Source organism: Lycium barbarum, chromosome 1 (assembly GCF_019175385.1).
Source record: "Lycium barbarum isolate Lr01 chromosome 1, ASM1917538v2, whole genome shotgun sequence".
In the NCBI taxonomy this organism is placed as follows: domain Eukaryota; kingdom Viridiplantae; phylum Streptophyta; class Magnoliopsida; order Solanales; family Solanaceae; genus Lycium; species Lycium barbarum.
In genome coordinates, this window is record NC_083337.1 from 135,592,369 (window position 1) to 135,607,004 (window position 14,636).

Here is a 14,636-nt window from a genome sequence, read left to right on the forward strand (position 1 = left end):
TACAACAAGTACAATAATTTGTTGTACAATATCCAACAGATGAGCAACCTGCTGCAACAAGTTACTCATCTGTTGGAAATTTTCCAACAGATGAGATACCTGCTGCAACAAGTTACCTATCTGTTGGACATTGCCCAACAGATGTGTAACCTTTTGCGACAACCTGTTAACTTGTTTTAAATAGGTTTTGCTTTTTATGATTTAGCATCATTATGATATATCTACTTTTTTGTTGTAGGTTGTGAACCCATGGCTTGTCCCAACAATAAGAGAGTTGGAGATGCCATGCCTTGTCACCTTTGTGCCCATAGAATCTGTGCCTGACAGACTGATTGATAGGTTCAAAGGAGAATTGGCTGGAGTGACAGCCATCACTAGGGTTGATGATGTTGTAGTTGGTCGTGGTGGTCATGTTGCTGGTGGTCATGTTGTTGTTGGTGCTGGTGGTGATGTTGCTGGTGATGTTGTTGGTGGTGCTGATGCTGTTGGTGGTGTTGTTCAGCCTATTGATGTTGTTAGTGGTGGTGGTGGTGATGATGTACCAGCAAGTATTGCTGGGGAAAAATTAAGAGATGATGATGCTAATATTGGTGGATTTACTCCAGTTCCTGGATTGAGTGATTTTTCTGGATTTGGTGGTAATTTTAGTAGTGGTGAATTGAGTGGTAGAAGATTTGTTGATGTTGGTGCCGGTACATCTAAGGTGCCCTCATGTGCTTGTGAGTGCACCACTTGCAAGGACAAAATGGATAATTTGATTAGAAAGGTGAAGGAATAGGTGCAGGCCCAAGAAGCCACAAACACTTCTATGCAGAGGTTGATATCCAAGAGGGGTATCAAACCATCAAAGAATCTTTCCTCACCTTATACTCCTGTTCATGCTCGGAGGAGGGGCAAAGCAATTGCCAAGGCACTTGCATTAGTTAGATCAAGAAGATCTGTTGCTACTCCTAGTAAGTCAATTGAGACTCCTCTTCTTGATGTTGGGCCAAAAGTGCTAAAGAAGGTGGACATTTTCAAGCCTGTACATGCCCAAAGAAAGAAAAAGGTTGAGACTGCAATCAAGTCCAAAAAGAGTGGGAGAACCATGTACTCAATGCATGAATTTGGAGCAGCAGACTTCAAGGCTCTGACAAGCATGGAAATTTGGTGGGAGGATTGGGTAAGTTTCAACACTTGTATATATCTATCTAATTCAGTATGTTGTTGCAACAAGTAGATAATCTGTTGCAACAAGTTAACTAGCTGTTGCAACAGTTCCTTTATTTTGTTGAATTTGTTGCACCAAGTTAACTAGCTGTTGCAACAAGTAGATAATCTGTTGAATCTGTTGCACCAAGTAACTAACTGTTTTACTACTTTTACTTTAGTATGTAGATGAAGTCCTGCTTCTAATGCGTATGAGGTAAATCAATTTCCCCGAGTATTATGATTCCACTGACATAATCCTGGACCTCAACTTTTACAACAACATGTCCAAGAGGTACGCAGAATTGACAAAAGAGAGTACAGTTCCAAATGCCGTGTCTCTGAAGGTTAGACTTGCTGAATTCAAGTGGGATGATGATATGATCGATTATTTTAGGGGTGTCAGACCTTACCCGGGAGGCTGCTCGTGGGCTGGTGCAAAGAGGGTTTTAACAGTGATGAATATTAATGCCACACATTTTGTCACTCTCGAGTTCATGATTGAAGAGGGAGTGGTAAATGTGTATGATTGCAACGTTCCTGTCTATGAAGAATCTAATTTCTTTTGTTTCATGGAGCCGGAAATGGAATTGTGGCCCAAGTTATTGCAACAGAGTGGAATGTTCACACACTTGCCTGAAAAGTTACTTAATGAATCATGGGAATTCAATAGGCTACAGAATCTCCCCCGCAATGTCACTGGTACGGCATGTGGTTCATGGTCAATTGCTTTTATGGAGGCTTTGCTTACTGGCACAACTGTGACAAAATCCGAAAGTCTAATCAGCGACAACTCTGTAGGGAGGATGCAATGGAGATGGGCATTAGGTGTCATTGAAAAGGTGTTGGAGCCCTAAGATGGGTTGATAAACAGTTCATTGATTTTGCATTTGTTGGAGCCAAAATGTGGCCTGTTGAACAATTTAAGTATATATTAGGAGTTTTTTATGACATTATGTAATTTAAGTATATATTAGGTGTTCAGTACCTTTCTAAGACATTTTGTTAAGTATATATTAGGTGTTCATTATTTAAGTTGTGTTCAATACAATATGTTCAGTGGTTTCAGTAGTTTTAAACAAGTCACAAAATCTAACAGCTGTTGAAGAAGTTGCAATAACTGACCCATCTGTTGCAACAAGTTTTTAATATGTTGCAACAGATGAGTAAGTTGTTGCAACAAGTTTGAAATTTGTTGCAACTGATGGTTCAGTTGTTGCAACATATGGGTCAGTTGTTGCGACAAATCTAACTGATGTTGAAGAAGTTGCAACGACTAACCCATCTGTTGCAACAAGTTTGTAATCTGTTGCAACGGATGAGTAAGTTGTTGCAATAAGTTTGTAATTTGTTGCAACAGATGGTTCAGTTGTTGCAACATATGGGTCAGTTATTGCGACAAATCTAACTGATGTTGAAGAAGTTGCAACAAGTTGATAATCTGTTGCAACAAGTTTGTGATCTGTTGCAACAAATGCGTCAATTGTTGCAACAAGATGTAAATTTGTTGCAACAGATGGTTCAGTTGTTGCAACATATGAGTCAGTTGTTGCAACAAATCTAACTGATGTTGAAGAAGTTGCAACAAGTTGATAATCTGTTGCAACAAGTTTGTGATCTGTTGCAACAGATGCGTCAGTTGTTGCAACAAGATGTAAATTTGTTGCAACAGATGATTCAGTTGTTGCAACATATGGGTTAGTTGTTGCGATAAATGTAATTGCTGTTTTAGAAGTTGCAACAAGTTGATAATCTGTTGCAACAAGTTTGTGATCTGTTGCAACAGATGAGTCAGTTGTTGCAACAAATCTTTCAATTGTTGAAGAAATTGCAACAACTAACCCATCTGTTGCAACAAGTTTGTAATCTGTTGCAACAGATGGGTTAGTTGTTGCAACAAGTTACCAATATGTTGTAACAAGTGCATTATCTGTTGTAACGGATGAGTAACCTGTTTAAAAGCTTCACATTTAGTAAACAATAAGTATCATTCGTTTTCGTTGTTTACACCTAAATATGAGTGAATCAAGTAGTTCTCATCAAATTACACCAACGATCGCTCAATTTGAGAAGTATACGCTTAGTTGATCATATGTCTTGACTCAGAATACCATCAAATTGGTTAGGAACATTTAATAAACAATAAATATCATTGGATTTTCGTTGTTTACACCTAAATATGGGTGAATCAAGTAGTTCTCATCAAATTACACCAACGATCGCTCGATTTGGGAAGTATACGCTTAGTTGATCATATGTCCTGACTCAGAATACCATCAAATTAGTTAGGAACATTTAGTAAACAATAAATATCATTAGTTTTCGTTGTTTACACCTAAATATGGGTGAATCAAGTAGTTCTCATCAAATTACACCAACGATCGCTCGATTTGGGAAGTATACGCTTAGTTGATCATATGTCCTGACTCAGAATACCATCAAATTGGTTAGGAACATTTAGTAAACAATAAATATCATTGGTTTTCGTTGTTTACACCTAAATATGGGTGAATCAAGTAGTTCTCATCAAATTACACCAACGATCGCTCGATTTGGGAAGTATACGCTTAGTTGATCATATGTCCTGACTCAGAATACCATCAAATTGGTTAGGAACATTTAGTAAACAATAAATATCATTGGTTTTCGTTGTTTACACCTAAATATGGGTGAATCAAGTAGTTCTCATCAAATTACACCAACGATCGCTCGATTTGGGAAGTATACGCTTAGTTGATCATATGTCCTGACTCAGAATACCATCAAATTGGTTAGGAACATTTAGTAAACAATAAATATCATTGGTTTTCGTTGTTTACACCTAAATATGGGTGAATCAAGTAGTTCTCATCAAATTACACCAACGATCGCTCGATTTTGGGAAGTATACGCTTAGAATTTCCCATCAAATCAATGAAATTACCGTCTAATCCATTAAGGATGTTGGTAGATAAATATATTGATCACTAAATATCATTGAATCCCTTTGTTTAACACTAAATATCATCGGTTCCCTCTGTTAATAACTAAACATATGTGACTTATATCCTAGATGTTGCAGCAATTTCATGATCTGTTGCAGCAATTACATAATCTGCTGCAGCAATTTCATGATCTGTTGCAGCAATTACATAATCTGCTGCAGCAATTGCATAATCTGTTGCAGCAATTACATAATCTGCTGTAACAGTTGCATAACCTGTTGCAACAAGTACATAATCTGTTGCAGCATTTGTTTAACCTGTTGCAACAAGTACATAATCTGTTGCAGCAGTTGTTTAACCTGCTGCAACAAGTACATAATCTGTTGCAGCAGGTAACATAGCTGTTGAACAAGTCATATCACTTGTTAGATGAAACAACTCATTCCATTTGTTGGATGAAACAAGTTAAGGACTTTCTGCAACAACTCATTCCATTTGTTTAAAAAACTCAAAACACTATAGGAACTTACTGTAACAAGTCATGTCACTTGTTGGAAAACCAAGTTAAGTTAGTTGCTGCAACAAGAGCATAATCTGGTTGGCAAAATCCCAACAAGTTACACAGTTGTTGCAACAGAATTTTTACTTGGTGAAAACAATTCAGAAATTACAAAACCACAGAACATACATTGGTGATTTGAGCAAGATCAACATATCATTTAAACCAATTTTACTAACAGAAACAACATAAAAATGTCATAAAGTCCAATTTCACAAACACAAACAATAGTAATTATTATTACAAGACATTGCAAATTTAACAACTAGGGAACAATTCGGTTTGGGCATGTAGTTTTTTTATGGCCAGCTGTTTTGCATATGGAGCATTTGTTTTTCCTCGTTGCAAGTGATTCCCCGATTCCACGCCTCCTCTTTGTTTGTCTTCTTCCCAGTTTGCTCAGATCAACATGTGGAGGAGGTATTTCTCTCTCTAAAATCTCCATAGGAACTTCCCAAGATTCAGGATTCATTTCCTCACAGTATGCAATTATGTAATTCTCCACCCTGTAATATGGAGATGAGTAGTCATAAATCTGTCTTCCAAAGTCTTCACCGTATTGGACTCGAAGCGCTGCCATAGCATGTGAGCAAGGTATTTTGTCCAGGTCAAAAACTCTACAAGTACAAGATCTTCTTTGCAGATCGACTGTTGCAACTGAACCGTGACCGATGACGCTGAACTTGTAGTTGGCAATTTGATGGGCCAATAACTTATTACCCAAGTTGACAAATTTTGATTTTTTTTTTCCATTAAGGGAACAAAGATGGTTGGTGAGTCGATGAACTCCATACGCCTCTCATGAAATTTTTCAGTAAACCTCCTGTTTATGGAATCAAATAGAGCAGTAATGGGAAATTTTCTTTCAACATTGAACATTGAGTTCACCGACTCAGCAGCGTTTGTCGTCATAAAATCATACCTGACAAAACAAACATATTAGTGTTGGAACATGTGGCTGAGGCTCAACTGTGTCAAAAATCACAACAAGTACAATATCTGCCGCAACAAGTTACCTATTAGTTGCAGCAGATACGTTACTTGTTGGAAACAGAAATGTGAAAATACCTATTTCCGGGGTAGAATGCCCTGCTCCATCTGTGGAATCCAGCACGTTTAAGATGTTCGGCGGCCCCAGGAACCAAATCTCTAATTTGATTGAAATGGTCATTGAAGACATCAATATTGTACGCTTTTGCTGCTTTATAAAATTGAGATACGACCGCCCCATTGTGAAAGGTGGTTCTCAGATTTTCCCCTAGGTGCCTCATGCAAAAACCATAATGACATATAGGGAAGACAATTGAAACCGTCTTTTTGATACTTGGATGTCTATCAGAAATTATGCACAACTTAGGGGTATCCTCTATATAGCTTCTCATTTGTTCAAAAAAATATTTGTACGAAGCATCACACTCCTTGTCCACTACACAAAATGCCACTGGAAAAATATGACTCTCCGCATCTTGTGCAACTGCTGACAACAACACTCCTTCATACTTGCTCCTCAAGAATGTCCCATCGACAGCTCTGACTTTTTTCATTTGCGCAAAACCAAGCATCCAAGCCTTATAGGCTACAAAAAAGTACTTGAACTTCCCATTTTCATCAACCTTCAATGCTGTCTTACTTCCTGGATTTGCAGAACGAAGCATATAACGGTACGTATCAAGCACCGCATACCCGTGCTCATGTGTCCCCCTTGTCAAAGCCTTTGCAATCTCCATGCCCTTCCAGACCTTCCAATAACTTACCTTACAACCCAAATCTGTACGGATTGATTGACTCATATCTTTTGTAGATGGGCCTTTACCGTAAGGAAACTTATCTTTGAAGTATTCACCAATGACTTTCGCAGTAGCGTGTGGATTATGGCTCGTAATGTACTCAGAACCACATGTGTGATGCTTTATGTAAGTTCTGATACAAAATCTGTCAGAACTTAAAAGCTTCACAACCCTAAGCCACCACTTGCACTCCGGATGTACACATCTGAAGCAATACACAGTACGCGAATTAATCACCTTCTTGATTCTAAAATCTTTCTTCAAGCAAGCAAGTTTCAACCAAGTGACTAGTTCTTCCTTGTTCTTGAATGACATTCATTTATAAAAACCTGTTTCATCATCTTGAACATGGCTAGATTGTATTGATTGTGTAGTGCCCAATGTATTGCTCGCAACTTCGGGTATAGGAATCGGGTCAGCCCCATTTCCATTATCTGGGATATCCACATCCACCCCATCTAATTCATCATTTAACACATCTTGTTGGTCTTGAGATAAATTGTGGTTCTCTACCGGGCTTCTAACAACGTATATCCTTAAAATGGGCCTAGCTACATCATTCAAATAAGCACACAAACGAACCTGATCATTTATCTTAAATGGAAAGACCCTCTGATTTTCAAAAAAGCTGTGCATATAAGTGATGGCAAGATCTTTTGGTTCACAAGTTAATTCGCAGTAGGTGATGATTAGGTTCACAAAATCATCGAACATAACATCTCTTTGGACAATCATCGCTATCGTCTCTAATGTGTCACTACCCTTTCATCGCCAAATATATCGACTGTTCTTCTCGATCCATTCACCATGGCAATCAACCTCTATTGTTATTGAGTCCCCCATTAGTGGTGTTCGAGGTACCTGAAGATATTTTGTTTAACAAAAAATTGGTCATGAGAGTACATACAAATCTATAACAAAATGAAAAGGCTGCAGCAGTTGTTCCAACAGATTATTGACTTGTTGGAACAAGTGGACTACTTGTTGCAACAAGTAATAAAATTGTTGCAACAAGTCACTAATCTGTCGGAGTCAGCTTTAGTTTTTTGGGTTCTGTTTCAGACAAAAACGGAAGCTGACTCCAACAGATAGTTGAGTTGTTGCAACAAGTGGAACACCTGTTGCAACAACTATACAACTTGTTGCAGCAAGTCAATAATCTGTTGGAAGCAGCTTCAGTTTTTTGGGTTCTGTTTCAGACAAAAACTAAAGCTGACTCAAACAGATAGTTGTGTTGTTGCAACAAGTGGAACACCTGTTGCAACAACTATACAACTTGTTGCAGCAAGTCAATAATCTGTTGGAAGCAGCTTCAGTTTTTTGGGTTCTATTTCAGACAAAAACTGAAGCTGACTCCAACAGATAGTTGAGTTGTTGCAACAAGTGGAACACATGTTGCAACAACTATACAACTTGTTGCAGCAAGTCAATAATCTGTTGGAAGTAGCTTCAGTTTTTTAGGTTACGTTTCAGACAAAATTGAAGCTGACTCCAACAGATAGTTGAGTTGTTGCAACAAGTGGAACACCTGTTGCAACAACTATACAACTTGTTGCAGCAAGTCAAAATTCTGTTGGAAGCGGCTTCAGTTTTTTGGGTTCTATTTCAAACAAAAACTGAAGCTGACTCCAATAGATCGTTGAGTTGTTGCAACAAGTGGAATACCTATTGCAACAACTCACTCAGTTGTTGCAGGTTATTTATTTAACAATTACAACAACTTCATAATCTGTTGTAGAAGTTGCAACAACCACATTATATGTTGCAACAACTACACCAGCTACTGTAAGTTGTTGGAAAATCAGTAGATTTATACCCAGGTGAAAAATTGAAATAAAACAACATTGTTGTACTTACCAAATGAGCGGAAAACACTTATGAAGTAATTGCCAGTGCTACACCAACAAAATCCAGTCAAAAAATTACAAAATCGAGTGGTCACAGTTTTTTCTTTCTTGAGCAACAATGGCGGACGAAGAAGAAGAAGAAGAAGAAGAAGAAGAAGAAGAAGAAAGCAGAACAATGGAATGCGTTATGAAGTAATTCCCAGTGCTACACGAATGAAATCCAATCAAAAAATTGCAAAATCAGGTGGTCTTGTTTTTTTCTTTCTTGAGCAAAATCCAATCAAGAAGAAGAAACGAGCAGCAGAATAAGAAGAAGAAGCAGCAAGAAGAAGAAGAAACGAAGCAAAAAAGAAGAGCCAAAAATGGTGAAAACGGCGCAGACAAACAGAAAATTTAGCGCATTTTTTTTTGGCTCTGTAGGGTTTATATGGGTTGGGTCAAAGTGTTAAAAATAAAACTTGAGGGCAAAGTGTAAAAAATAAAGCTTGGGGTCAAAGTGTTAAAAATATAACTTTGGGGTGAGTCAAAACTCTCTAATCACTAATCCAAAGTTTATCATTTTTACTCAATTAAAAAAACTAGAGTTATCCCAACTCAATTTTAAAACCCATTTGTCACCTATAATTAAAAGGCCCATGAATCTGTGGGTCTAACCAAGTACACGTGTTTGCTAGCATAAAGTGCACGCGTCCATGAAAAGGTTTGAGGAGCAATATAAAATTATCAATTTATCCTTAAATAAATGTGTAAACCTCCATAGTACCCCTTCGTCCACCCAACTCCCATTTCTATAAATACTAGATAGCCCGTGCCCGTGCAAGGCACGGGCATTTTGCGTTACACTAATGAGATGAAAATAAAGAAAACATGATTAAACTAAAAAGACAGAAATAGTGAATTATAGGTGAACCAACATATGTATGAGATATGTTACAGTGGCATGAAATTTCAATTTTGGTAGTTGTAATTGATAACAAATTTAGCAGCTGTGGTTGATAACAAAAGTAAGTTGTTGCCGGATGAAACTCTTTCATGACCTGAAAAGAAATATTGAAGAGGATTAGTCCATAAAGGGAATGATTTAGTTACAAAAAATTTGACAATATTTGAAGGCTCTTTGATTCAATTGATATCTTTGGAATACATATTACTACTACTAAAGTTTCAATACTTTATACTACCAATTAAAAGAGATTAGCATATTTTATATTGTCTAAACAAAAAAATATATTATAAAACCTAAATAAGTTGTATCAAACACTTCAATCTAACCAATAAAAAATCTAAGCGTAACAGTATAATCTCGTTTCCACTCTAGCAAAACTTAAGGGACTAAAGATGTTGACGGTTCTATTTGAAGGACCAAAATAGATCTACTTCCACAAAAAGGGACAATTTTAGCTAAAAACTAACACAAATATCTATGGCTTGTTTTAGACCACAAATTTCGAAAGTCTTCCTTTCATTCTTAAACTTTGTGGCCAGTCAAATATCATCACATAAATCGGGACGGAGGAAGTACCAAAATGATATGAATAAAAATTGGACAAAGGATATGCAGAGCCAAACTATCAAATTCCTGGAATATAACACTGGACAACCACTGAATTATACCAAAGCAAACTCTAAGCTAAGGTTAACTAAGCCTAAAAGATTACACAAAACAGAAAATGAATCACACAAAACAATCTAAGGCACAGAATAAATAAAAATTCACTAAAGGAAAGGGGATTACCTTTTTTGAGCGCAGCCTATGTCGAGTTTGAACCTTTGGAGACCCTTTTTGCTCCTTAGCCTCACAAGTCAGTCACACAAGCAAAGAACAAAATGAAATCAAAACTGGATAAAACCAACAAAAAGTGTGACAAATTAATCCCTCTCAATTCTTATTATCTTGTTATTTACAGTTTCACTTGTGGATCTACTGACTGTAAGAGGACAACATAAAAAGGGTTGATAATGAAGCTAGAAGTTACTTATTTTGCAAGATTTTAACTTCATAAAAGAAGGCTATAATCATAATCAAAGAGCCAAAAGAAAAAATAGAGGCATATCGAGAAAACATGTACAAGCAACGAAGTAAGAAGAAAACTGACAAATGAGCTGATTTGTGCGCTTCGTGGGTCAGTTTTGGACGGAGCTCTTTCCACTCTTGGGTTAGGAGTTGCACTTCTCCACGACTTTCCACCCGACCGGGTAAATGCCATACTTCAGTCTTACTTGAGACACTTTGTGAGTGAAAACCAACAGCATTGGTTCGTTCCTTGTAGCTTCTTCAGCCATGCCATTTGGTCAGTGCCACAGACCCTCTGTATTGAGTTGTTGTATTCCTCTTTAATCTCATTCTATTGTAAGAAATGGATGCCATTATAACTTATTGTTTCTCTAATAATTTTATATGCACATAAAATTTTGGTTCAAACATTTCACCTGTTATTTTCTCAAAACTTTGCAAGTTGCAAAGCTAATTTTTTTACACTTAAATTGACCACCATACAATTTGATCGGTCTCGTTACCATTCTTTTATCTTTTCCAGAATTAATATGACACCACTTGTGACCCTCTTCACTGTGAAACATGAGCAGAAAAATAACATTCCATCTCAAAAATCACTATTACCACCACAATAAACTTCAAACAACATATCGAAATAAATCAAACACATTCTGTGTATATGTAAATTAGACTTACTTAGGCAAAACACAAACAGACCCTCATATTCTCAATGTACACAGCTGAAGAACAGTATTACCTCGTATGCATACAGTAATCTCCGTCAAAGGCAGGGAATCTGCTGGCGCTTCCACTGTCAAAGCTCCATTTTATCATAGAAACCTGTTACACACTCATTATAAAATTACACATAAAAAGTTGCACATACTACTCAAACTTCAGCGTGTCAAACAATTAACTTCTCTTTTTTTTTTCCTGTTAAGCAAATAAATTTAAGAGGCACCCCGACAAAACCAATAATTTGATAAAAATAACCCCTTAGGCAGATATAATTGGAAACAAATTATACACTATAAAATAGCTATCTACATTAGTAGTTTTTACTTCTTCCTTTTAGTTCCAGATGCTACCTCTCTTTGTCTTCTTCTCCCTCTAAAGAGTTCTCTTTCACCAAAGGATTAACTTAAGAGCAACATATGAATTGGCTATGCTTTTACCAAGTACTCTTCACGTGATAGCGAGAGAATATGCTAATTTAACTCCCGAGAAACAACTGAGACAAAATAAAATAACTGGAATATGAAAAATATAGTTTTGAGGTTGTGGAATTCAAATATGTTATGAATTGCTTTCTTTGTTATGTCCAAAGAGCAATTTTCTAGACAAATGTCATCTACCATTATCACTAATTTGCAGTGAGTTATAAACAAAGAAAAGAACAAAATTATAACATGTCATAGGTACCATACACACTCCCCAGGAATGATGCTAAATCATCCTTGTTTTGTTTGTCCTAATCTTAGTGGATAAACTCACAAAAGAGAAAATACCTCATCGTATATAGCATAGTGTGTTATAGAGTTATTGCGTTGTAAATCAGAAAAAAGACTAAATAGCTAAGCATAATATAATTTTAAGAAGTGCTTAAATTCAGAAGTTTAAATATAAATGCTATTCTATATAAAATCACCAAATCTATGTAGCTAAATAGAAATTGCAGTAACTCACAAAATGACCACCTATGCATACTCCAATAAACTTGAGGGAAGATGAATGAGAGAGATACATTCGATTAACCAAAAGTTGAAGGTTATATGTAATGAATAGATATGGAAAATTTTAAAAAGTGAGGAAAAATAATTGCTAAAAATTCATATTAAATCAAGAATCAACTATTGGCAGTTGAAATATTAAAAAGTATAGGGAATGTTGTTTATTATAGCTCACCTTCAAATTTGGATGCCCCAATACGTCTTGCAAGAATTATAGGATATTCTTGGAATTGCCTCAGGAGTTTGCTACCTTCATTTTCTATAAGTGGTTCTTCCCATATTGTGAACTTGAAACTTTGGTTACTGCTCATGGCAAAATGGGCAGTATTTGTAGTGTCTCTTTTGTAGTGTAAAATAGTAAGAATAAAAGAAACTATGAAAAAGCCTAAAGTTAGATGAAAACACTTACAGGGTATCAATAACAATGAGCTCTTGCAATCTTTTCTCGACACTCGCAACATATCTTGGTGGGGAACAGTTGACAACAATTGCTAGTATGTCTGTTGACAAGAGGTTTTAAAGTCAGTAAATGAAGATTTGAAGTGATAAATTGGTAGTTTATATTAGAGTAAAATTCAGTGAGTAATAGAATAAAATAGTCGTACTGAATTCTTTTTTAGTCAGAGTATTATTGATATCTTGGAAGGCCTGATCCTTAATATCTAAGAAGGAGGTAACATTAAGCTTTGTAGGAGGTGGTAACGCATCTTCAGCATTCTTTTTAATTGGATCAATGATGGTCTTTTTATCGAGAACCCATTCAAATGCATGCAATGGACTTTCATATTTCAGATTTGGTAGTTGTATGCGTGCACCCGTTATCCAGTAGGTATGATAAAGTTTCATCATACTCTGATAAATGGGGATGTCATCTCCATAAACAATTGCTTTTATTTGATCTTCCTGTAAAAATTTATGCAAGACATATGTGTTCAAAGTGTAAGTATATAGTTGAAAGATGTAAGATAGAATATATTCATTAGTTGGTACAGTAAGAAAATGTAAATCATTTGGAAAAGTAAAGATGTACCTGCTCATCTTGAACAATCATGTTCAGATATTTTATCTTTTTTACATTACTTTCACCTGGTCCACATATATCTACAACTTGTATCTTACAAGTCCAGTCAGCTGTGTCTGGAGTTATTACATGTATACCCAGTTTTTGTGCCATTTTTTGCTGAAGCTGAAAAATAATGAAGGAACAGTGTTTCAGTAAGTTAGCAGGACAAATGCAGGAATACTAAATAGAAAACATAAAATCAGACTGATAACTTACAGATTCTTAAGTTGTTATTACATATATAGTCAATCAAACAGTCTAAGAGAAAGCCAAAGTGGTAGATAATGAGTTTTCTAGAACAAACATTCTACTGAAACCAAACCATTAGAAACTCCGATAATTGTCAGTACCACCGGAAAATAGAAGTGCAATAAAAGGAAAACAACGTCAAATGCTTAAAATCCACAACCAAACAGAGCAGCAAGAATAAAATAAAAACCAAAGAAATCATACAGAAATAAACAAAATGACACCCCAAAACAGCAAAAACAAAAAAGAAAAAAATGAAAGAACAAATAGACCGACCTCTCAGCAAAGTTAAGATTTTCTCTATACCTTGTGTTGAATTTTGGTCCTGAAAGTAACTTCCTATTTATGGTTTCATCAACAAAACAAAACTATCCACAGAACACTCTTAAAAGCAGCGAAACCATCAATCCTCGGTATAATCGTTAACCATATATATATTTAGGCCTGTTTCTACCCTTTTGGGTAGAAGTTGGTTTTCCTACTGTAACCTTTTTTTTTCTAACAAAATTCCAAAAAAAAATTAAATTAGCAAACAGGAGAATAAAAACTAAATTAGCAAGTTCCAAATGCTGCAAATTAAGTCCCACTGTTTATCTCAAGCCATAGCGAACACATGCAGCAGAAAGAACAACTTAATGAAAATCAAAGTAGATTAAGCCCGTAAGTTTTGCTCTGAAACACATATATGATTAAAAAAAATGAAAAAGACGCAAAGAAATATCCATTCTCCCTCCCTTTTTGCAGCTAGGACACCCAAAATCAGCTGTGAAAACCACCAAAAACGTAGCAAAAAGGAAAGAGGAAAAAGAAATAAAACACAGGAGAGATAAACGAAGAAAGAAGAATAAGAATCTAAGCAAACAAAAGGAACAAAAGATTATGTATGAAAGAAGAAGGTCACCTTTTTCTTGTCTCAGAGAAGGAGCACTTTTTCGGAAAAGAACAGTCCAGAAGAAGTGTAAAATATAATAGACGCAGATGGGTTTACAATTTTTTTTTTTTTTTTTAAATATGGATTGTTCCAGACTGTTGGAGTGTGTTATAGAATATCGAAAATACCCTTGAGGACCAAAGCCACATTTACTGAATTACCCTTGGTCGTCCAAGGGACTCATGCTTATTAGATAGTTAAATAAATATATATAATAAAGTAATATGTATCATGATGACTGAAATCTCATAACTTTAAAGTCATAAACAGTTGGCTCATTAGCCTCAAGATAAAGACCCTAATAAACATAATACATGAAATGTAGTGAGCACTACCTTGGACTTTTTTACATCACCTACAAT

At 35.9% G+C, this 14,636-nt stretch overlaps 1 protein-coding gene across 8 annotated transcripts; it reads right to left on the reverse strand.

Annotated features, from left to right (window-relative positions):
• Positions 1-4,820: 4,820 nt before the first annotated feature.
• On the reverse strand, positions 4,821-14,399 carry LOC132638813 (uncharacterized). Of its 8 annotated transcripts, none has more exons than XM_060355588.1 (7): positions 14,245-14,399; positions 13,062-13,217; positions 12,637-12,934; positions 12,441-12,531; positions 12,207-12,334; positions 10,041-11,141; positions 9,177-9,342 (listed from the first exon to the last, which is right to left on the reverse strand). In XM_060355588.1, the coding sequence occupies exons 2-6, from the start codon at positions 13,203-13,205 to the stop codon at positions 11,116-11,118; spliced, it is 687 nt and encodes a 228-aa protein (XP_060211571.1). In that variant the 5' UTR covers positions 13,206-13,217; positions 14,245-14,399; the 3' UTR covers positions 9,177-9,342; positions 10,041-11,115. The 8 variants fall into 8 exon arrangements, with proteins under 8 accessions (XP_060211565.1, XP_060211561.1, XP_060211571.1 ...); XM_060355597.1 differs by lacking the exon at positions 14,245-14,399 and adding an exon at positions 13,311-14,211; XM_060355599.1 differs by lacking the exon at positions 14,245-14,399 and having other exon boundaries at positions 10,041-10,650; positions 11,059-11,141; positions 13,062-14,211.
• Between the last annotated feature and the right edge of the window lie 237 nt (positions 14,400-14,636).

Coding starts and splice junctions, on each gene's coding strand:
- LOC132638813 (XM_060355582.1), bottom strand. CDS start 6,773: ATGTCATTCAAGAACAAGGAAGAACTAGTCACTTGGTTGAAACTTGCT. Junction 5,594..5,739: donor GCATTCTACCCCGGAAATAG/GTATTTTCACAT, acceptor TTGTTTTGTCAG/GTATGATTTTATGACGACAA.